Genomic DNA, 24,893 nt, shown 5'->3' on the forward strand with positions numbered 1-24,893 from the left:
TTCTTTACTATTGTGCAGAGCTGGACTTAGTTTGCCCAGCATCGTAAGTTCCCTTTGGGAAGTCTAAAATATCTTTAGTATACACAACAGGTGTAGGAAATACAGTGGTGCTGAGTAGAAATTCTAATGGTTAAACTATAACAGTTCAAACTCCACAAAGGCTTTTCCTCCCTCTTTCCTAAACTAGAACAATTAAATTTGAAACAATCAAGATAAGCATACAATAACAGCAGAATCAATTTGGACACTATGTAACAAGAATTAACCAGAAGAAAACAAAGTAATTTGTGGTCAGAAGTACAGTGAGAAGACAACAGATTGTATCTTAGTGGCCTAAATAATTATTTACGGTACTGAACTAAGAACAATCCATCTCACAGTAGGCTGATCCAAGAATAATTTTACTGGCAACAAATCCTCACCTAATTGCCTTTATTTAATTTCTGGACGATGTTCTCTCAAGTGCCTGGAATTCAGTTAATTCTCAAATTCTGTTTGTATTGCTGACCTGATTCACACATTATGGGAAATGATGCTCTGTCTACTTATAATTTGTTGAATAAATTCCAATGTCTGGGTTCATAGCACATGCAAAGCATGAATAGAAATATATGAACCCATCTTGTATATCTAAAGAGCTACAGATTACTTCTAAAAGAAAAGGAGGACTGGGGGGGAATGCAACACCTTTCCTTTAATTTGACGACAAAAATCTTCTGACAGTTGCTTAATTCACCTACTTACTTTCAAGGATAGGCGCACTGCGATCATTAACTTGAGCCACTTTTTTCAATTGGGCCCCTTTACAAATGTCTTGTAGCAGAGCATTTCTCCCTCGCTGCTCATCTCTGCTCAATTTTGGTGCTTCTGTGTTTGCCTGAAAGGAAATATTGCACCAAAAAAATGAAAAAAAAATTCTTATCCCTTGGCAGCCTGAAGATCACAAAAGTCGTTCATTTACATCACCAAAAAAAAGGCTGCATGTAATGAACTGCACACTTTTGCACAATTCTATAGCCAGGAGGCTTGTACTTCTACAGCTAAAAAATCCTTATTGTGGCTTTCAAAGAACCACTTTCACCTCATCTGCAATTCCTACTCTTTCCATTATTTTTATCCATCAACCTACAATAAATATTTCATTCTTTGGTCCATTTATGCGTATCTGTAGCATTGAAATCAAATCACTCTTGGTGGTCAATCTATGGGCACCTACTATATTGGATGTCATATCTCAGGATCCCTCCAGCCCTACTTCTTTATATCATGTGAACTAGAGCAGTAATGGGATACCTCCTGAAGGATCAATGCAAAAGGTATATAATCTGTGGTCTTCATACATACAGTGCCTTCAAAAAGTAGTCAGACCCCCTTCACTTTTGTCAACTTTTTATGCTACAGCCTGATACTACAGTTGTTGAAATTCAATTTTTTCTCATTAATGTACACTCAATACAGATTTTGACAGTTTTAATTTTATTTAATTTTTAAAATGTGAGTGTTATATAAATTGGATTTGTTTTTTTGGACTGTTTCTAATTTCCTTTTAACTTTTGTACTATGTGTTTTTTAATGCTGTACGCCGCCCTGAGTCCTTGGGAGAAGGGTGGCATATAAATCTAATAAATCCAATCCAATCCAATCCAATCCATATTGAATAAATGAAAACAGAATTTTAGAAATGTCTATAAATGTATCAAAAAGTAAAAAACTGAAATATCACATTGGCATAAGTATTCAAACCTCTCTCTCAGTAATTTCTTGAAGCACCTTTGGCAGCAATTACAGCCTCAAGTCTTTTGGGGTATGATGCAACAAGCTTTGCATACCTGGACTGGAAGATGTTCTGCCATTCTTCCTTGCAAATCCTCTCAAGCTCAGTGAGGTTGGATGGCAACCGTCAATGGACAATCATTTCCAGGTCCCTCCAGGGATGTTCAATAGAGCTCAAGTCAGTGCTCTGGCTGGGCCACTTTAGCACATTCACAAAGTTGTCCCTAAACTATTCCTGTGTGTTGATTGTGTGCTTAGGATCATAGTCTGTTGGAAAGTGAACCTTCGGCCCAGTCTGAGATCCTGAGTGCTGTGGAACAGGTGTTCATTGAGGATGTCCCTGTACTCTGCTCCATTCAGCTTTCCCTCAACCTTGTCCAGGCTCCCAGTCCCTGCTGCTGAAAAACATGCCACAGCATGATGCTGCCATCCCCATGCTTCACTGTTGGGATGATTTTGGGCAGGGGATGAGTGGTGCCTGATTTCCTCCAGACATAACATTTAGAATTGAGGCCAAACAGTTCAATCTTGGTTTCAACAGACCAGATAATCTTGTTCTTCAGAATCTGAGAATCCTTCAGGTGCTTTTTTTACAAACTCCAAGTGGGCTTTCATGCGTTTTGCACTGAGGAGAGGTTTCTGTCTAGCCACTCTGCTTTAAGCCCAGATCAGTGGAGGGCTATAGTGAGGGTTGTCCTTCTGGAACTCTGTCCCTTCTCCACACAGGATGTCTGGAGCTGAGAGAGATCATCAAGATCTTGGTCACCTCTTTTACTAAGGCCCTTCTCCCCCAATTGCTCAGTTTGACCAGGCGACCAGCTCTTGGAAGTGTCCTAGTTATGCCAAACTTCTTCCATTTGAAAATTATGGAGGCCACTGTGCTCTTAGGAACCTTCAGTGCAGCAGAACTGCAGGCAGTTCCTTTGACCTTGTGGTTTTTACTGTGCTACAGTTTGCATTGCCTGCTGTGAGGCCTTCTATGTGTGCCTTTCCAAATCATGTCCAAAAATTTATCACAGGTGCACTCCAATCAAGGTGTAGAAACATGCAGCAACTATCAAGAGAAATAGGGGGCACCTGAGTTATATTTCAAGTGTTGGTGCAAAGGGTCTAATGCTTATGCCAATGTAATATTTCAGTTTTTCACTTTTTAATAAATTTACAGACATTTCTAAAATTGTTTTCACTTTGTCATTATGGGGTTCCAAGTGTAGATTAATGAGGAAAAAAATGAATTTCAACAACTGTAGAATAAGGCTGAAGAAGTAACAAAAGTGAAGCGGGGTCTTAATATGAAGCACTGTATACGATGTGAATGCACTGTATATGATGAACGCACTGCCTTATAATTTTATGTAACTTGGTGTTAACTACTTAACATATATAAATTATAGGAATAGTCTCCAGTCCCGTAATCATCTTTGTTGCTCTTCTCTGCACTCTTTCTAGAGTCTCCACATCTTTTTTACATCGTGGCAACCAAAACTGAACGCAGTATTCCAAGTGTGGCCTTACCAAGGCATTATAAAGTGGTATTAAGACTTCACGTGATCTTGATTCTATCCCTCTGTTGATGCAGCCTAGAACTGTGTTGCCTTTTTTGGCAGTTGCTGCACACTGCTGGCTCATATTTAAATGGTTGTCCACTAGGACTCCAAGATCCCTTTCACAGTTACTACTACTGAGCAAGGTACCACCTATACTGTACCTGTGCATTTCATTTTTCTTGCCTAAATGTAGAACCTTCCTCTTTTCACCATTGAATTTCATTTTATTAGATAGTGCCCAATGTTCAAGTTTGTCAAGATCCTTCTGTATCTTAAGCCTGTCTTCTGGAGTGTTGGCTATTCCTGCCAGCTTGGTGTCATCTGCAAATTTGATGAGTTCCCCATTTATTCCCTCACCCAAATCATTGATGAAGATGTTGAAGAGTACTGGGCCTAAAACAGAGCCTTGGGGTACTCCACTGCATACTTTCCTCCACGTAGATGCAGTTCCATTGAGAACTACACGTTGAGTGCGGTTGGTCAGCCAGTTACGAATCCATCTGGTAATGATGCTGTCCAACCCACATTCTTCTACTTTATCTAGTAGTAGGCTATGGTCTATCTTATCAAATGCCTTACTGAAGTCCAAGTAAACTATATCGACGGCATTCCTCTGGTCCACTAATTTTGTCACTTTGTCAAAGAATGCAATAAGATTAGTCTGGCATGATCTGTTTTTGACAAACCCATGTTGACTTTTGGCTATTACTTTGTTTACTTCTAGGTGTTCGCTAATTCATCGCTTGATTATCTTTTCCAGAATCTTTCCTGGTATTGAGGTCAGGCTGATAGGTCTATAGTTTCCTGGATCTATTTTTCCCCTTTTTTGAAGATGGGAACCACATCAGCTCTTTTCCAGTCCTCTGGCAGTTCCCCAGTGCTCCAGGATCTCTGAAAGATATAGTTCAGTGGTTCTGAGATCTCGTCTGCCAGTTCCTTCAGAACTCTGGGGTGTAATCCGTTAGGTCCTGGTGATTTGAACTCGTCTAGGGTGGACAGGTGCTCACTTACCATTTTCTTCCCTATTTCAATTTGTGTTCCTAATCTGAGTTTTGTGGTGCTGTTTTTCATAGGATGAGCTGTTTTATCCCTTTGTGTAAAGACAGATGCAAAAAATGAGCTAAATAGTTCTGCTTTCTCCCTGTTGCTTGTCACCTTCTTGCCACTTTCTCCCAGCAATGGACCAATTGTTTCCTTAACCTTTTTCTTGTTTTTAACATGTTAGAAGAAGCTTTTTTTGTTATTTTTTACTTTTGTGGCAAGCCTTTCTTCATTGTGAGTCTTAGCTTTCCTTACTTTATCTTTACAGGCTTGGGCTATTTGCTGATATTCTGCCTTAGTTATGGTTTTTTCCTAGTTATGCTACCTGAACATAGTGATATAGGACAGAAACTGGACCTGACTCTCAGGGTTTGGACTCCCTTCTTATATCCCTTTAGCAACAACTGAAGCACTCTCCAAATGTATGAATTCCCATGTTCAAAATTCTAAGTCAAAACCATATTGACTGGGACTGGAGCCAGTTGTCTGCATATTTGGAAGATACACAAGCTGAAATAATTGGTAGAAGTAAAGATTATTTGTGGTTAATCTGTACCAGAGAGAAAACAATACATAGAAGCAGAAGGATTACCTGATTCAAAGTTGGAGGAGGAGGAGGCCCAGGTGGAGGAGGTGGTGGTATTGGCATCTTTGCTACACTCCCTCCTGGCTTAGTGTAAAAAGAATGTTTGATCACTCATAAACCTGCAGTGTTGGAAGGAAAAAGACAATGATTAGAGGACAGATACAATAGAAGAGGACTACACTAAAATATGCAGGTAGTTCTTGATTTATTAACACAGTTAAGCCCAACATTTCTGTGGTTAAGCGAGACATTTGTTAAGTGAGTTTTGCTTCATTTTACAACTTTTCTTGCCACAGTTATTATGCAAATCTGGCTTTTCAATTGACTTTGCTTGTTAAAAGTTGCAAACAATGATCACATGACCTGGGACACTGCAATTGTCATAAATATGAGTCAGTTGCCAAGTGGCTGAATTTTGATCACATGGTCATGGAGATATTGCAACAGTCATAAGTGTGCAAACCATTATAAGTTACCTTTTTAGTGTAGTTATAACTTTGAATGGTCACTAAATGAACTTTGTAAGTCGAGGACTACTTATATTGTGCACTGCTTCTACTGGAGCATTACTTGCATTTATTACAGTTCCCAATTTAGTATCTTCCAAATAGATGACGGGCACTACTGACTGGAAATCCTGGGAGCTATATTGCTTACACATTTTGAGAGCTGGAAGTTAATTTAGATATTAACTCATTTTATACTGTTTTCATATTAACTCATTTATAAATTTAACAATTATATATTAACCTTACAATATAATAATACGTCCATTCAAAATAATGAAAATAACAAAATAAAAGTTGAAAATAATAAAAAGAAATAGGAAAATGATTGTTGGTACTTACCTGAATGTTGATTCTAATGATGAGAGAGGGAGGTGCTACCAGTGGGCTATCATCAATCCTGATTGGTCCATAGACTGAGATAAAATTGTTACAGCCACGCCTCTACTCCTTCTGCCCAGTTTTCTCGAGGTCGTAGGGAGTAAACCTGTGAATCAAATGTCACAAGGAACAAACAACTCCTCCCCCCAAGCCGCTACCCTACTAGGATGGGAGGGTAGCACCTCCCTCTCTCAATGTTCATGTAAGTACCAACGATCATTCTCAATGATGAGCAGAGGGAGGTGCTACCAGTGGGACGTACCCAAACATCCACAGGGAGGGAAAAATTATAAATTGGTAGCAGCTAATGGAGCCGCTACTTGCTGCAACACTCTATGGCTGAAAGATGCTTCAGCTGACCCGTAAGCATCCAATCTATAGAGTTGAATAAATGAAGTAGGGATTGCCCAAGAAGTTGCTTTACAGATATCTTCAAATGGCGCTCTAGTCGTCCATGCCGCCTTGGTGGCCGCACTGCGAGTAGAATGTGCAGTGATTCCCTGAGGGGGATTCTTGCCTTTAGCTTCACAGGCCAAGGAAATTGCTTTCTTCAACCACCTACCTATCGTGTTAGATGTCACCCTTGCACCTTGCATGGATGGTTGGAAAGACACCAGAAGAGCTTCTGATTTACAGAATGAGGCCGCTTGAGATAAATTCTCAGTGCCCTATGGACATCAAGCCTGTGCCAAAGTCGCTCGCTAGAGTGAGATGGAGTCGGACAAAAATTGGGCAACACTATCTCTTGTGCCCTATGGAAAGGAGTATTAAGTTTCGGCAGAAAGGCAGGGTCCAACCTTAAGGTTATCCTATCCTGGTGGAAAATGCATAGATCATCACGCGAAGACAGAGCCCCAATCTCTGAGATGCGTCTAGCCGAAGTTATAGCAATTTAAAAAGTTACTTTCAGAGTTAGAAGTTGAAGAGATACCAAGCGAATCGGCTCAAAAGGAGGTTCTGTCATAGCCTGTAAAACTAAAGGTAAGTCCCACGTGGGGAATCTATGTACCACCGGAGGGGCAATATTGGAAGCTTCTCTTAAGAACCTCCTAACTAAAGGAAGATGAGATAGGGGAACCTGACCTTCGCCCGGCAAAATGATGGAAAGCGCCGCCGTTTGGTGACGTAAGGTGTTGTATGCTAGACCCTTGTCTAATCCATCCTGTAAGAAGTCTAAAACTTGAGGCACCGTGTCCTCTGCTTAAATAGACGCACACCACTTTGCAAACGCCGACCACGTAGCATTATATATTCTAGTGGTCAAAGGTTGCCTGGCTGCTTCTAAGGTGGAAATAACCTTAGCAGACACCTGTGCCCTACTCAAAATGGTCCTTTCAAGTGCCAGGCGGTTAATTTGAGCCATTGAGGCTCTGGATGAATTAACACCCCCTGGCACAAGCAAATCTCATCCCTGGGAATTCTCCAATGCGGAGACACTGACAGTTGGACCAAGTCCGCAAACCATGGCCACCTGAGCCAGTCCGGCACTAATAGAATTATCTCCGCCCCCTCTGACACTATCTTTCTGATGGTCTCTAGAAGGGGAAGGGGAGGGAAGACGCAGAGAAGGCCTAACGGACATCGGCATCTGAGCACATCCGTGTCCTCGGCTCCTCGAGTCCAATATCTGGTCACAAATCTTGGCAGTTGAGAGTTTGCCGGAGTTGCAAACAGATCCACTGGAGTCCGGATCTATGGCAAATATGCTGAAATATGTCTGGGTGAAGCTGCCACTCCCCGTGATCTACTGTGGCTCGACTGAGCCAGTCTGCCTGGTGATTGGCAGTCCCGGAAATGTGATCCGCTACTATTGATATCACATGAGCCTCCGCCCACGAGATCAGTCTGTGTGCCTCTGTCCACAGAGCCCTGGAATGAGTCCCACCTTGCCTGTTCACATGTGCCTTCGTGGCAATGTTGTCGGTGTGAAGTAACACATATTTGTGATGTAAGTCATGCTGGAAATGCCGGAGAGCGAGACGTGCCATCTTGAGCTCTAGATAGTTGATGTTGTGAAGGAAATCTGTCTTTGTCCAATGGCCTTGCATCATCTTTGAACCCATCAATGCTCCCCAGCCGAAGAAACTTGCATCCGTAGTCACGGTTACTCTCTGTGGCTCTCTGAACTGCGACCCCTGGCTGAGTGCCGCTGACAGCCACCATCGGAGCGACAGGCGGACCTGCGGAAACACTGGAATGGCCAAAGGTGAGTTGCTCATCATTTCTCTCTGATATGGGATCAAGGCACAGTGTAATGTCCTGGCATGAAAACACATGCAGGGAACTATCCCTATGCAAGAGATTATTGTTCCCAAAAGACGTGAGAGATCCACTATCGAGACCACCCTCTTGACCCAGGTTTCCTGAACTAATTGTTGCAATTTGGATTTAAGTTCTTGGGACAGGAAGACCACCCCTGCCTTGGAGTCAATTACTGCTCCCACGTGCAGCAATCTCGTGGTGGGAGTTAAGAGAACTTTTATCAAAATTAACGGAGAATCCGACCCATTGGAGGGTCTTGATGGTGAGTTGGACATCCCGCATGGTCTGCTCATAAGTATGAGCCTGAACCAAGACATCATAAGTTTAAGTATAATCTTTATTGTCATTGTACTTAAATACAACGAAATTGGTTTTAACCTCACTGGTGCAAAATTATAACAGAAACGAAAAAAGAAAGAAAAAGAAAAAAAACTAGCGTGTGCATGGAGTGATTGTGGTTGTATTTAAGTCTCACAGCCCAAGGATAGAAACTATCTTTAAACCTGTTTGTTTGGCTGGTTATACTCTGATGTCTTCTGCCTGATGGTAGAAGTGCAAAGACCCATTGGCCAGGGTATGAATCATCTCTGAGTATCTTCCTTATTCTGCTAAAGCAGCGAGATCTGGCGATGTCATCTAGTGGTGTCAGAGGGCAACCAATGGTTTCTTGTGCCAAACTGATCACTCTCTATAGTGCCTTCCTGTCCGCAGCTGTTAAACCAACGTACCATACTGTAATACAATATGTGAGAACACTTTCTATGGTGGACCGATAGAAAGAGGTCATCAGCCATTGTTCCACCTGATTTTTTCGCAGGACTCTAAGGAAATGAAGTCTCTGTTGGGCCTTTCCAATCACCAGAGATGTGTTGTTTTTCCAGGTGATCTTGACTAATAAGCACTCCCAAGAATTTAAAAGAGGAAATCCTTTCCACCCAGCCCCCCTCTATATACAGTGGGGCAGGTTCCTCTCTGTGCTTCCGGAAATCTAGCACCATCTCCTTTGTCTTACTAGTTTTTAGATGTAAGTTGTTTCTTGAGCACCATGCGGATACCTTCTGGACTTCTTCCCTGTATGCTGATTCGTCCCCTTCAGTTATGAGACCCAGCACTGTTGTGTTGTCTGCAAATTTATTATGATATTGGATGGATCAGAAGATATGCAGTCATATGTATACAGCGAGTACAAGTATGGGCTAAGCACACAGCCGAGGGGAGCCTGTGCTGAGCTTCAACATGGAAGATGTAAAGGACCCAACCCTTACTGTTTGTGGACGATCTGTCAGGAAGCCTTTGATCCATTCACAAGTGAGGGGAGGGAAATTCAGGTCAGTCAACTTTTCAATGAGAATTCCTGGTAAAATGGTGTTACAGGCCGAGCTATGGTCTATAAAAAGCATTCTGATATAATTCCCAGATTTCTCAAGGTGGCTCAGTGCAATATGTAGAGCAGTGGTGATGGCGTCCCCTGTCGACCTGTTGCTTCTATAAGCAAACTGGTGTTGATCAAAATTTGGTGGAAGACGGGACCTGAGGTGTTGTAGGACCAGTCTCTCAAAGCACTTCATCACTATAGACATCAGTACAATGGGTTTATAGTCATTCAAGCTTTTTATGGTGCTTTCTTCGGAACTGGGATAATTGTGGCTGCTTCAAGCCACAATGGGACTTTAGCCAAACCCCTGTTAATTGGTCAGCACAGGTTTTTACCACTTTCCCTAACACCCGGTCTGGACCTGCAGCTTTGTTGGCATTTACAGCCTTCAGCTCAGCTCTCACTTGATGTTCATCCAGGGTGAGTGGCTGGAGGTCAGAGGGTCTTACAGAGACTGATCGTTTGACCTCAAAGCAGGTAAAGAAGCTATTTAGCTCCTCTACTAGCAGGGCATTAGCATTGGCTATTTTTTTTCGTATTGCCCTTATAGTTGGTTAGGTGTTGTAGCCCCTGCCAGACCTGTCTTGAGTTATTATCTTCCAGATACTTCTCTAGCTTTTGTTTGTAATTGCCTTGTATTAAGGCATTGCCTTAATGCCTCTTCTCAAGTTTGCCCTGGCTTCACTGTATTTGTCTTCGTTTCCTGCCTTGAAGGTGGAGTTTCGGCTCTCAGAAGTGATTGTACCTTTGCTGACATCCAGGGTTTATGATTACTGTAAACTCTGATGCGCTTATTCACTGTTACATTATCTGTGCATGTTTTAATGTATGAGAGTACAGTGTCAATGAATTCCTGCAGCTCCAAGTGTTCAAATATACTCCACTCGGTAGTCTCAAACAGTCCTGCAACTGGCAGAGTGCTCCCTCCGTCCAGATTTTGACAGTTTTCAAGACTGGTTGTATCCTTTTCCTAAGGGGGATATACTTTGGGCACAGTAGCAAAGAGATGTGCAAACTTAAGAGAGCGCTGTGCTAACATTTGCATCAGATAGATAGCAGTGATAATTATAACAGAAATCTCTCTAGGTAAATAAAATGGTCGACAAATGAGAGTTAAGAATTCCACATCTGCAGAACAGTAAGTATAAGCAACTCTACTGTTAGTACACCAGTTATTATGTGTGTAAATACAAAGTCCTCCACCTTTGCTTTTACCAGAGTTGCTGTTTCTGTCAAAGCGGTGTGTAGTGTGGTTAGTTAACTCCACTGACGCATCCGGTACAAGTGGATGAAGCCAGGTCTCTGATGATCATCACACAGCAGTCACGAATGAGCTTATTCGCTGCCATCCATAGCTGTAGTTCATCAGTTTTGTGGACAAAGGATCTAGAGTTGGTTAGAAAAATGCTTGGTAATGCTGGTCTGTGAGGCTGCTTCCGTAACTGAACTAGCAAACCAGCTCTGCATCCCCGCTTCTGCTTTTGCTCTCTTCGCCGCCTCCTAGGCCCAACAACAATCCATGGAGAGCCTGGCAGTCTTACTATGTCACTCGATATATTATGAGACTGCTGGAAGTTGCTGGTAATATCTCGTCGACTAGAAGATCCAATCTTTAATAACTCCCTGCGGGTATAGACTAGTTTTTGCCTAACTCTACTGTGGCACCAGGAGCTCAAAGCCGCAGCATCTAAGCGCACCGCCATCTTGGGGGGGGGAGGCGGAAATCATCAAGGTAAAGTTGTAATTGCACAGGAATGGACCTAAGGAAAGCTGCGACAGCTGCCATGACTTTGGTGAAAGTCCTCGGGGCTCAGCCCAGACCAAAGGGTAACGTCCTATACTGATAATGAACCCCCTCTTTAGTGAACCTAAGATATTTGCGGTGGGAAGGTAAGATAGGGATATGTAAGTATGCTTCGGTGAGATCTATGGAGGCCATAGTCACCTTTTCTAACACCCTGTAATATGGAGGCCAATGACGCCATTTTAAACTGGCGGCATACAATGAATCTGTTCAAACATTTCAGATCCAGGATCGTTCTCCACCCCCCAGAACACTTCGGCACTATGAAAAGGTTTAGAGTAAAATCCCAACCCATTCCTCCAATGGAACCGGCTCTATCACTCTAATTTCCAATGTGTTGAATTGCGAGCTTAACTAGCTCACGCCTCGCTGGGTTCTGGGACAAAGGGAAGGACCTGAAGTAGTTCGGGATAGAAAAGAGGACCCAGGCATCTGACGTTATGTGTTCCCATTGTGACGTAAAATGATGCCTATGGGAAGTGTGGGATTCGATTCACTTCCCTCTGTGGAAGGGACGACCGCTAGCCCCTCGAAAGGGCCGTTTAGCCTGACCCTGATCTCTATTCCTGTCCTGGAAAAAATTCCTGGACTGGAATCTGTCCCCCCTGGGGCCCCAATACCTGTTTTGCTGAAAGTCAGGTTCAGAGGGCCTGTAGAATTGTTGTCTGCGATATGGAGCTGGGCGGGACTCCTGGCACTGAGCTTTAGATGGGAGGACTTTCTTTTTCTCCTTATTTTCCACCAAAATGGATCCAAGGATTCCCCAAAGAGCTTTTCGCCTGCATATGGAGCTGATATCACGTGAAACTTCGATTTATTATCAACCTGCCAGTTCTTTAACCACAGGAAGTGTCTTGAGGCTACAGGGGCAGAGAAAGCTCAAGAGGCAAATTTAACTGAATCAAGAGTGGCATCAGCGGAATATTGGGTCGCCACAATGATCGTGCTAAGATCTTTCATTGTGCAGGCGTCCTCTGGAGGTGTGCTCTCCTGCAATTGTTGTAACCACAATAGTTGTTCTATTGAAAAAGGAAGCAGCGGCTGCTGCCTTAATGTCCCAAGTTGAAGCCAGAAAACCCTTTCTAAGGATAAGTTCTACTTTCTTATCCTCAGGCTTCAGCTTGTCTGCCACATCTCCCGCAACTATGGCTGCTGAAGAAGACAGAGTGGCAACAGGGGTGTCAACCTGGAGGGCCTGAGAGAAGGTTTGCTCCACATTGTAAAGCTTTCTGTCATTTACCCCAGGGTTTGGGAAAGTGCCAGGTTGGCCCCATGACTCTTGACCACTTCTAGAAATAGCACCTCTTCTTTATCTAGGGCTGCCTTGGCAGTTTGCGTTAGGTGATACGGTAATCTGGAGTGGCCGCTGCAGTGCTGGCCCCCAATTTAGTTGTAGATTTTGCCTTGGTTAGCAACTGTTTGAATAGAGAAGGTTGGAAAAGTCCGGCAAAAGTAGGAGTGTCCTGCTTTGCTGAGTCCTCATCATCAGACATTGCCAGCCCGCGCACTGGCTCCTCCCCAGTAACTGACTCCTCACTGGCTAAAGAGCCTCAGCCTCCTTGTTAACATGAACTGCCTCAGACTCCTTGTCCACACCAACCGGTCGGTTCTTAACTGGTTTTTTGGAACCTGTTGACTCTTTAGCTTATGATTTCATGCCAGAGGAAATCCCATGGGATATTGCAGAAGCAATTAATATTTGAATGTTAGGGGATAAATTCTGCAATTCCTCATAATCATCCTCCATCTCTTCAATGTCAGGAAGCTCCGCTGGGGAGCCAGTGAGGGATGAGGAATGAGGAAATCTCTAGAAGAGCCCTCCAGAGGATCTCCCATCACCCCCCTGATGGCCCTAGGGGACACAGAGGGCGAAGGGGAAACATGCATTTGAGTGCTTCTACCCTCTCTAGCGGGAGATGGGGCTAAGGATGAAGCAGGACTAGAAACTCTGGAAGGAGATCTGCTTGCCCGGTTGTGTTGATCCAGCAAATTCTTTGCCCGGGCCATACGTTTCTCCAGGGCCCTCTGCCTTTGTTGTTAATCTTGCAAGGTGGCCCTGGATAGTCGTTGTGCCACTGGTGTGTTCACGGCTGTAGACCTAGGTCTCACCCCAGCAACTGTCATCTCAGAACCCTGAGCCCCAGCTGTGCCCTCTTGTCTGGAAGACATGCCTGTGCTAATCTTCACTTGCTCCACTAGCAACCCTGTGGAAAATCCACTCAATGGGTCCTCCTTCCCTTAATTGGCTTGCAGCTCCAACTGGAATGACCTTTACAATCCTTTCTAACTCACTATAATGAAGGCTGCAGCCTCGTGGCACCTAAAATGGCCACCGCTAGTCTTTTTTAAGTTCAAAATGGCTGCTGCTTGCCTTGCAACTCAAAATGGCCACCGCCTTCAATTAACGGCCACCCGCTTCAGTAGAAATGGCGGGCTGCTGAGGCAAACACTGGATTACACAGCGATAATCAAATGCCGCGCTTAGACAGCTTGCAGGGAGCCCCCTTCAAGAATCCCGCCAGCACGACTGCCAACTCCTGAAAAGCGCTTCCTTCGGTGGCTGCTGGCTCACTGCAAGGGAAGGAGAAGGGCTGTCAGAAAAAACTCTTTAAAACGGAGCTGCGGCTTTTCCCGCCCCGGGGCTACAGACACGCGAGCCTGCTATAATTTAACTTTCCTGCCACCTCTTACCTCGTCTGCCGTGGAGCTGCAATTTTAAACACTGCCAGATCCAGCCGAGTGTGATCCGATGCCGCGCGAGGAGATGATGAGCCCGACGCCTCCCACACTCACTGAATCAATATCTCCAAAGTTTGATGAAATTTTGATAAGAAATAGACCGAATTAGCCAAATTCTCCTCAAATAATGGCAAATCTTACAGAAAAAACAGTAACCCACAGAAAATAGCAAGAGCTATGAAGAAACCCAGCCTAATTGGACCCCAGACTGAGAGGAAACTGGGCAGAAGGAGTAGAGGCGTGGCTTCAACAATTTTCTCTGTCTATGGACCAATCAGGATTGATGATAGCCCACTGGTAGCACTTCCCTCTGCTCAACATTGAGAATTGAAATCATTGCAAGCACTTGCTGAACTAACATTACTTTCAACATGTTAATTAAAAGTCACGACAATTGAAAATTCTTAGAGTTAAAATTCTAATACATTGGGAGAAGTGTTTAATAAAGAATACAAAACAATACAATAAAATAATTTCAACTGACAAAATAAATAAATAAATAATTTCCAATTGACAAATCCAAAGCTCCAGAGAAAATATTTTAGGGAGGTTCAGCTCCACGTTAATTGACAGAGTAAGATGAAACTTTATGAAAAGTAAAGCATAAATGAGTTTGCACGGTATAGTGTATTTCTTATCTATACTATCATTCACAACAATTATTTTAGACTGCCCATCTATAGTACTCCTTTATTTTTAAGCAAAGGTCATACAATCAGAAATCTAAATGGAAGGAAGCTTGTAGTACCACCATATGACAACAGAACTATGCTTATAGTTCTCGATGATGCAAACTATTGTAAAAATGAAACAGTTACTCAAATTATCTGCTTTTGATATATAAAACTCTCTCATTCCATTAAAGAAAAGCTTTCTCACAAATATCATTTTCCTTACATTTTTGCTATACATTTAAGATAATTGAGATTTTTCAATATCCATGGTTTCCAAGTACTGTAAGGCATTATCACAAGCACATATTTCTGAAGGGGCCACAACTCTTCACAGCATTCACACTTTTATGATATTACCATTTCCAATGCTCTTTGAAATAAATTTTGATAATCAAAACTATGTAGGAGGAATAGAACATCACTTCAGGTACAAACAGGAGGGCCTTTTTCTTCTTCTTGCATCCTCTTCCACCAATTGTATTTTGCATCTTCATCTGCTTTAAAGGTCCAATACCATTGGAGGAACATTCTGGGTTTGTTAAGAATAGGCTATATGCCTTTCTTAGGGCTGTTCTTCCTTCTCAGAATTAAAACTAAGCAACATAGAATTCTATAGAATTTGTGGAACCTTATGACTTCAGCTAGCTGCAGAAATCCCAGGAACCAAGCTACTCAAGCAATGAATTGATTATAGTGTTGAAAAGAAGAGAACAATGAATCCAAATTCCGCCATCTTGTAATTGGCAACAAGAATTTTCAAGAATCCATCCTACATTTCTAGTATAGGAATTAATTGTGTGCCTGTAATTATAGGTAGCTAAACAAATTTAGTCTTAACACAGCAATATATTAGTTGCCTCCAAACGTGTGCAGAGTTTACATAACCAGAGACAAACAGGCATGATTCTTTATCGGATACCACATCACAGCAGAAATGTAGCAAGAACAGGTGTGTAATGGAGGAAGTATGACTCATCCATGACACTTACAGATACCTGTCAAATCCACAAGACCAATGAAACTATTTCAAGCAGGTCAATGAAGATTCTCAGTCATCCAGGAAAGTCTAATGTTACAGGAATGTGTTAAGTTTCAGCACTTGCCTATCAAAGCAAAGAAGTAGGTGGCACTTACAAAACTTTATCGATCTACTCATACATTTGAGATTTTAAGGCAAGCTCTTGCTTTATAAAGCCTAATAGAATTTGTTATGTAGATGGAAAAAAATGTATACTATTGATATTAAAGAGTGTGTTCAAAAATAAGTGTACTTGTCAGTTTCTGAAATGTTTTTATATTCTAAAGATGGGAAGAGAGAGGAATGTGTTTCTCTATGGTCTAGTTTTACTAATATTTTATATCACTGGTCCCTAACCCCCGGTCCATGGACCAGCACAGGGCCACAGCATTGAGAAGCCAAGCCAGGCAAACAAGCAAAGTACCATCCACAGGAAGCAGGCAGCACCAGAAACCATAACTACTCCCTCTACGGAACCAGTTCCTGGTGCCCGAAAGGTTGGGGGGCGCTTAAAAGGACTGAACTAGCTGTACATGAATAAGAATTATTCTTTCCCCTCTTTTTTCCTTTCCCCCTTTTTATTTTATCACAGTATTTTTATAATTGTATTAACACTGCTGTTCAAAGATTCAGCGTCCACAAAGTTCCTAAAAATCCCATCTTCTTTTAAATATGTTTTGCAACCGCTTTCTCAGAACTCCATGTGACATCTGCTAAACATCAAGAGAGACACCAAATCTGTCTAAATGCTACTCAGCTAAGAATGCTTCATCGCAAGGAAGATTTGTGCTGTTCTTTCCATGAACAAAAACTAAAATTGGAATTTAGAGGGGGAAAAGTGATTTGTAAAGAAAAAAAACTCTATACAACATTCTTGCCCAATTAAGTATCCTCCAGACATGCTGAAATTATAGCTTCCAATAGTCATAGTCATTATATGTGAGAATTACAAGAATTATAATCCCAAAATATGTTGAAGACTATAACTCAACAAACTACTTTTTTCAAATGTCCATGTTTGAAAATTAAAAAATAATTTTAATTCTTCCTTAAACAGGACTTACAAATAAATTCTTAAAAATTACTAGAGAAAGATACTTTTATATATATTTAATTATTTATGGTTTAAAGGAAGTGATATTAAAGCTTCTTAAAAATAGGCAACCAGTTTGCTCTAAAAGACTGGTACAATCACCTGACCCTTGACTGGGATTCAGGTAGTCACTTTCCCAAAAGCAAATGGAGCCAAAACAAACATTTAATAAATTTGCTTGTATTTACTATCTCCTCCTGTTACATCAGAGGTGCTTAATCTTTTAGTACCATGGGTTCCTTCCAGAAACTTATGGGTCTCTTCCAAGAAATTAGTGAAGATAAAATTTTTGTCTATCCAAATTTATGGACCCTCTGAAATCTATCTGTAGATCAAAGATTAAAAACCTGTGTTATATTAAAATTACAATTCAGAGATATGGACCCCACCCAATGCTCAAATCACAGGCTGAGTAGCTTTACACTGAACATTAAAATCACTGATAGAAGTTATAATTTTTTCTAGAGCCCAGAATAATGAGGCATAAGAAAACATAACCAACTATTGCTAACCAAAAACCTTTAAAAGAAATGCATTAGCTATGAGTTCCAAGAAATCTTCATAGTATTTAGGAGACAGAGAAATCATCTTAATATCAGTGAAGTACTTTGCCAGGAAAATGTTATTTCTATAATATTATCTGAAACATTGTTCTACCAAACTAGATTAGGTTGGTGGACATGCCCCCCCCCACCCCCTTTCCACTTTCTAATTATTACGAGTAGACAATTTTTGGCCCAAAATTTTTTTGGTGTCCCTCACAGTTCCTGAAAAAGAATGACATAGTTTCCTGACATTCTGAAATGGGAAAGAATATTTAAATTTAACAAAGCCAAGTATAATTCATTTTTAAAAAAAGCTAATAACTCCTAGAAAATTCTGGCATGAGCACTTTATGTTATAATATTGTCCCCCTCAACTGTTCTAAACTGTTAAGTACAAGATTATCAAAAGGCTATCTATCTGATTCATGACAACACATATCCGTCTATTTCATTCTGCTTATCCCCCCCCCCCTTAAGAACTAAATAGATATTGGGGTTAAGATTCAATTAAGAGAATACTGATTGTTCTATTTCTCAAAAATTAATCGTCTGTATGCCTACTAGAAGGTTCTTTGCCTCCAATCATTTATCATGAAATAATTAAATGCTACCACTGAATCATTAGTTCCTTTCCAGGTCACATCCACATATTTTCAGTCATTGGTAAAATCAAAGGAATCTTCCAGTTCCTATCAGCCTCCAAACTGTTAGAAAAGTTCCTTTCTCTCCCCGGAATAGCCCTCTTTATTCTAATTCTCAATTCAGAAATAAAACATATTGGACTATTTCCACCTATAGGTAGATCTTTTCTTCAGCACTCAGGCAAAATAATCTTTCTTGTTGCCTGAGACAACATATAATTCTAAATGGGATTCCAACATTAACAAGAAAAAGACATCTTGCCAACATCTCATATACATAGTACTACACAACAGCAACAAGATCTCCACAATAGCTTAAAAGAGAAATAAATTTGAGAAGTACAAACATACTTATCTAGTTGGGAGCTTCCAAGTCAGAAGCAATAGAACAAGCTCAGTAAGATTCATCTACAAGAGCCTGAAATTAAGCACTACCTCCTTCTCCCATTTCCTTTCCTGCTTTCATTACTTAAGTCACACCCTTGACTTATGAGCACAAAGGAATATGTGATCTTGAAGTAACTCAAGTAATGAAGGAAGCATCAAAGTATGATCACCTGAGGAGGGCCGGAAATGACTACATTAGTGATAAGCAAGCAGCCTCAGGTAAAACACTTCTGCAAGATGCATGCTCAGCAAACTTTTTAAGTACTAAGAATATCTTGATCAATTGGAGATATACCTATTTAGAATATAGCCTGGCCATTAGCATACTTGCTACAGTATACACAAGTAGATTTTCTTAAGCACCAATTAAATCAAGTAAACATAGGTTAGTTGCTCATTTCTTGTCTTCCATTTTAACACCTCAGGGTTGGGACAAAAAATATGTTTAATAAAGAATGAATAGTATTAAGAAAGAGATAGGAACTGGTCCTATAGGACACACATCCTCTGGTGGTACCATACCACAACAAAACAGAGAATAAAAACTAAGTCCATATGTATCCCAATGCTTCTGGATTTTGCACAGAACTGCAGTGTGTTTTTTGCATTTCTTTTCTTCCATCTCCTAAGAATCTGGTTTCTTTTGAGGTTTTAACCATGGAGAATGTAGAATTAAAATACGTTCTTTCAACACCTATGGAGATATAGTCCAGATGACATCAATTAATAGTAATCACAGAACTCCCCAAAGTAAATTACAATTTTAGAAAACATTAACTGTTCAAAATAGCTTTATGATACATGCAAGAACACTAAAAACATATATTTGCCACCCTTGCAAGTAGTCTGTAATATTTATTTATTGAAATACTTTTAGCAATATATTGGTGCCTGTAAATATTATCAATTCCTGATCCAGGATAACAGGTATATTATAACAGGTTAGCGCCTCTCTATTATGAAATTTATTTTCACTCAAAGGATGTGATGTGAATGATAATATAAAAGTCAGTGGTGCTCAGGTTTGACATACATCAATAATTGATTTTTGAGGAAGACATGATGAAATGAAGATAGAACGAGAGATTGCCCACATGGGCCCAGATAAATGCTCCGCACAAAAAGACTGCAGGACAGTGGTTTTCCACAGGTTTGAGTATTAGGATATTTCTTGCTTGAAACTGGGGTTAACAGACATCAAGATTGCAAACCTTACTTTCTAATCTCTTACCGAAAATGCCAATTTTAAAACCATTAGAGACCTTCTAATATGTCTCCAATGACAGATTTGAAAATTTAATCAGGTCAGTTTGTCATCAACTCTAAACAAAAGAAAATTTAATTATGATTTAATTAAAATTTAATTAAAAAATTAAAGAATCTCAAATAAACAGCAAAAACACTAAATAAGTTTTTGTTTCTAGAAAGTTATAAATAGGCTAAGGTCCATATAAATTTGGAATTTTTAAACTTTTACAACAACACTTTGGAATTAATTATAAAGAACAATCAGATTTTTGTGGGGATTAGATCTGTTTGGGTTTTTGGACAACATAAGAAAGGTAAGTAATTTCATGATTTTTAAACTAGAGAGGGTAAAGATTTTAAGAAGGAAAAACGCAGGCTTATAAATGCAAATCATTTTAACAATAAAAACAGTGAAGTAGACTTTGGTAGCCTCAATATGAATAACGCCATCCATGATACCTATTTCTATAAAAAGTCTATGTCTAAAAGATGTTATTGAAGAAATGACAGATATGGAACAAGTTTTATCTGACAAGATATAGATTTACAAATGATACGTCAAGAGAATAATTGGAAAAGGATGCTCCACTAAACCTGATAAGAAAGGTGATGTTTTAACATCCAAATGGGAAATAAAAATGATAAACCAAGAGAGTGGCCTGGACAATTTTTTCCTATTGATTTTACAAAAATTGTTCGTTAAAGCCATGAAGAACTCTATGCAATGGGACAAAGACAAAATGAACAGAAATCATATTTGAATAAACTAAAAATTAAGGCTGTTAGAACTAAAAGAAAGGAATATAAAATTGGTTTATTTGATCAAAAAACAAACAAAACAAAATGCTTTTACTTCCATTAAGTCTTTATGAAGTTTCTGCTAACACCAGGACTGAAAAGATGCAAATTTATAAAATGCTTTATGGATTTGTCTATAGTTTGGAGATGGGGCATGGGATGGAAAAATAACTGCTTGTAACATTAGAGGGTGTGAAGAGTCATAAAATGTGTTTACACTTGTGATGCAGTTTGGAAATATTTTTTTCTATTTTTCTTTTATCTTTGTTATATTCTTACTTTTTTTCTTTTCTGTTTTCTTTTTCTTCTATTTTCTTCTCTTTCTTTAAATTTAGCTTATATTAAATTTTACTGTTATAATAATTTTGTTAAATAAAGTTATATTAAAAAGAGAGATCAAGATATCAATAACTAGTGATAATTTCAAGGCTATGTAAGTAAATACTGTGCTGAAACATGGGGAAGGTGAGGAGCAACAGTAGGGGGAATTAATTGTTTAAAGTTATTTCATGTGCAGCTAATATGTTTACCTATCTACTTTGTGTTGTGCTTCTGAGACTTCACCTGAATTTGAAGCTAGCAGTAAGCTAAGGTGTGTGAAGATTTACTACTGAATCCTGGTCCAGAGAGCTTGAGATCCGGAAAAAATGTATTAATCAGACAACAGACCTGAAGGCAGCACCAGACTTTTTGTTAAGGTTCTTTAAAGACAACCCCCCCCCCCCCCCAATGTTACAATGCTGGAACAGGCACATAGATCTTCCCCTTGGTGAGATAATGAGCATCTGCAGCTGAAAGCACCTACTTCCAAAGATAATGGTAAGTTAATAAAAATAGAGATTTTACAAGAATGAAAAAATAAGAAAAAAATAGACAATAGTTTAATCCTGAGGTGGTATACGCAATACAGAGTTTAATTGTGCTTAGTAAATATGTATTAGGACACGGTGGCTCAGTAGCTAAGATGCTGAACTTGTCGATCAGAAACGTCGGCAGTTCAGCAGTTCGAATCCCTAACACCGCGTAACGGAGTGAGCTCCCATTACTTTTCTCAGCTTCTGCCAACTTAGCAGTTCGAAAGCATGCAAAAATGTAAGTAGAAAAAATAGGAACCAACTTTGGTGGGAAGTTAACAGTGTTCCGTGCACCTTTGGCATGTAGTCAGGCCGGCCACATGACCACAGAGATGTATTTGGACAGCGCTAGCTCTTTGGATTTGAAACGGCGATGAACACTGCCCCTAGAGTTGGGAACAACTAGCACATATGTGCGAGGGTAACCTTTACCTTTACTTTAAATGGTATTAAACAAGCTACCTCAATAAGTCTTATAATGCAGGTTAATAATGCCTTGGAGGATAATTTAGAGAAAATATCATATAGAAACTAATTATGCAACCATTTACGGACCACAAACACAAAACTAGAATCTGAGCCTTGCTGCTCTGATTAAAACCTTAACCATCACACCATACTGACTCTCACATGGACTGATTAGCAATAACTATTGTTAGATTTATTTGAGGCACAAAGTTACCTATTTTTTTAAACTCCGCCATGGCTCATCTAAGCATAAGCACTAAATTTTACAGCACTTTTGAATTCTAAAATGCTTACTTGCAAGGCTGATATACAGGCAGAAAAAGAAAAACATGCGGAAACTGGGCCTTCTAAATTGCAACAGAAACTACCTAGAGAATACAGATGGTAAGAGATAGCCTGACTCAGGTGACAGGCTCTCAAGAAAAAATTCTTACTGGTCTGAACATGCCCATTAGGGTGTCACTGTGCTTTAAATTAAACCAGCTTTTATATAAAGACATTTCATTGGATTGGCACCTTTGGTGTGGACTAAAAGAGCTATCATATGAATAACCTGATAGTTGAATTAAGTAAATTAATCAGGCTCTTGAAGAATTCTATACAAAATAAACAAGCAGTTACAGCACTGTTCAAGTTTGTCATTAGACATTTCCACCAATCTACTCTTCAGCAATTCAAGGCCTGCAACTCCAGACAAATGCATAGTCCTCTTCCAGTCATAATTTTCTCCCTCAACTAGGTCAACCTAAGATAACACAGAAAAAAAAAACTGGGCCACAGGCAATAACTTGCATTCTAGCATGGACAGCACAGCAATTTAGCTTACCAGCTTCTCTACACTCAAGGTGTAAATTAAAAGTTTATAGTAGTAGAGTAGCACTAAATTACTGACAGATGACATCTGATTTATCCCATTTTTATATAAAGGTGTGTGTTTCATAAGATTGTTGTTCAGTCATTCAAACCTGACCTGATTTCTAAAAAGGAAGTTAGCAATTGTTCTCTGTAAAGAATTCCTGTATTCTGAAAAGAAGTAGCTACTACAGCATTCACATTAAATTTTCAATAATTAAAAACAATACATCCCTTAAACAGGAATGTATATTCTATTTACCTTACCAACTTATTTTACATTCCATATATTCATGTAGTAGTTGCACAACTGTTTTGAATTGTTACTTGGCTTTAGATTGCAGGCAGGTAGCATTAACATATGCTATACTTAAAAACTCCTTATACCCATAAAACTAAGAGAGAAAAGTGCAAACAACTGGGCCATATTAGCATATGTGTTTATTTTCTGATTATAGGAAGTTGCATTTATATGCAGTGACATATTCACAAGTGGTATCACAGCCTGTAAACTACTAAATCATTTTACTCTGCTTTATGTGCAGATTGTTTCAGAGAACTATAGTCCTGTAAATATGCTTCAAAATACAAGGCAAAGAATTATATGATGAATGCTCCCCCATAACTCCATTCCAGTGGAAAATTCACTTTAAATAAAAAAAACTACTCTTATCATTTAATACACAGACTTTTGATATTATAGCACAAATATAACATATCCACCTACATTTAGAAAATAATACTTTAATTCTCTCCCTCTGAAGCTAATAAGAATTAAATCAGTGTAGTGGTGCTACATTGAGAAACCTTTTTGGGAGGAGTTTGACTTGGTTGTCATCGAGGATTTGGACAGATTGCGTGGACGACTGCGACCTACCACATGTTTATTGGACCCGTGTCCCTCCTGGCTTGTACTGGCATCCTGGGAGGTTACACGCGACTGGCTCCTGGGCCTAGTGAACGCTTCATTGGGTGAGGGGTCTCTCCCGGCCGCCTTGAAAGAGGCGGTGGTGAGACCCTTGCTCAAGAAGCCTTCCCTGGACCCTACGGAGCTGGCCAATTATCGTCCTGTCTCCAACCTTCCCTTTTTGGCGAAGGTTGTAGAGAGTGTGGTGGCTTCTCAGTTTCCACGATATCTGGAGGAGAATGATTATCTAGACCCGCGCCAGTCCGGCTTTCGCCCTGGGCACAGCACAGAGACGGCCTTGGTCGCGTTGGTAGATGATCTCTGGAGGGCCAGAGATAGGGGTTGTTCCTCTATCCTGGTCCTATTAGACCTCTCGGCGGCTTTTGATACCATCGACCATGGTATCCTGTTGCACCGACTGGAGGGGTTGGGGGTCCGGGGCACCGTTTTGCGGTGGTTCGGCTCCTACCTCTCCGGCCGGACGCAACGTGTGTTGGCAGGGGAGCAGAGGTCGACCCTAAGCCCCCTTACTTGTGGGGTGCCACAGGGGTCGGTTCTCTCGCCACTCCTGTTCAACACATACATGAAGCCGCTGGGTGAGATCATCCGTGGTTTCGGGGTGGGATATCATCTGTACGCTGATGATACTCAGCTGTACATTTCCACCCCGAACCACCCCAACGAGGCCGTCGAAGTGATGTCCCGGTGTGTGGAAGCCGTACGGGTCTGGATGGATGACAACCGACTCAGGCTCAACCCTTCCAAGACGGAGTGGCTGTGGGTTCCGGCTCCCCGGTTCAACCAGATAATTCCATCTCTGGCCATTGGGGGCATTCAACTTGCCTCCGTGGAGCGGGTGCGCAATTTGGGCGTCCTCCTGGATGCCAGGCTGTCCATGGATGAACATGTGACAGCCGTGGCCAGGGCGGCGTTCCACCAGGTTCGCCTGGTGCGCCAATTGCGCCCCCTATTGGACCGGGACGCCCTACGCACAGTCACCCATGCGCTGGTGACGTCTCGCCTGGACTACTGTAACGCTCTCTACATGGGGCTTCCCTTGAAATGCACTCAGAGACTGCAGTTGGTCCAGAATGCGGCCGCGCGGGTGATTATGGGGAGTACTAAGTACTCCCATGTGACACCTCTCCTGCGCAAGCTGCACTGGCTTCCTGTGGTCTATCGAGTGCGTTTCAAGGTCTTGATTACGATCTTCAAAGCGCTCCATGGCTCAGGACCTAGTTACCTGCGGGATCGTATTCTGCCCCATACATCCCTACGACCCATCCGCTCGCACAGAGAGGGACTTCTCCAGGTGCCGTCCACCAGACAGTGCCATGGGGCGGCGCCTAGGAGCAGAGCCTTCTCTGTGGCGGGCCCAGCCCTGTGGAATGACC

The 24,893-nt window shown here is 41.1% G+C and overlaps 1 protein-coding gene across 3 annotated transcripts in view; it reads right to left on the reverse strand.

The window, feature by feature from the left end:
• Positions 1–24,893, reverse strand: part of WIPF2 (WAS/WASL interacting protein family member 2) — a 40,858-nt gene that overhangs the window by 10,492 nt on the left and 5,473 nt on the right. For 2 of the 3 annotated variants that reach the window (XM_081932104.1, XM_081932106.1), the window contains exons 2-3: positions 4,954–5,066; positions 745–877 (exon numbers count right to left, since the gene is read on the reverse strand). In XM_081932104.1, coding sequence (XP_081788230.1) covers positions 745–877; positions 4,954–5,010 — 190 coding nt within the window. In that variant the 5' untranslated portion in view covers positions 5,011–5,066. Of the gene's footprint in view, positions 1–744; positions 878–4,953; positions 5,067–5,795; positions 5,941–24,893 lie in introns of all 3 variants that reach the window. The other variant, XM_081932105.1, reaches the window with a different exon arrangement.

Source organism: Natrix helvetica (genome assembly GCF_964273705.1).
Source record: "Natrix helvetica genome assembly, chromosome: Z".
Taxonomy (NCBI): domain Eukaryota; kingdom Metazoa; phylum Chordata; class Lepidosauria; order Squamata; family Natricidae; genus Natrix; species Natrix helvetica.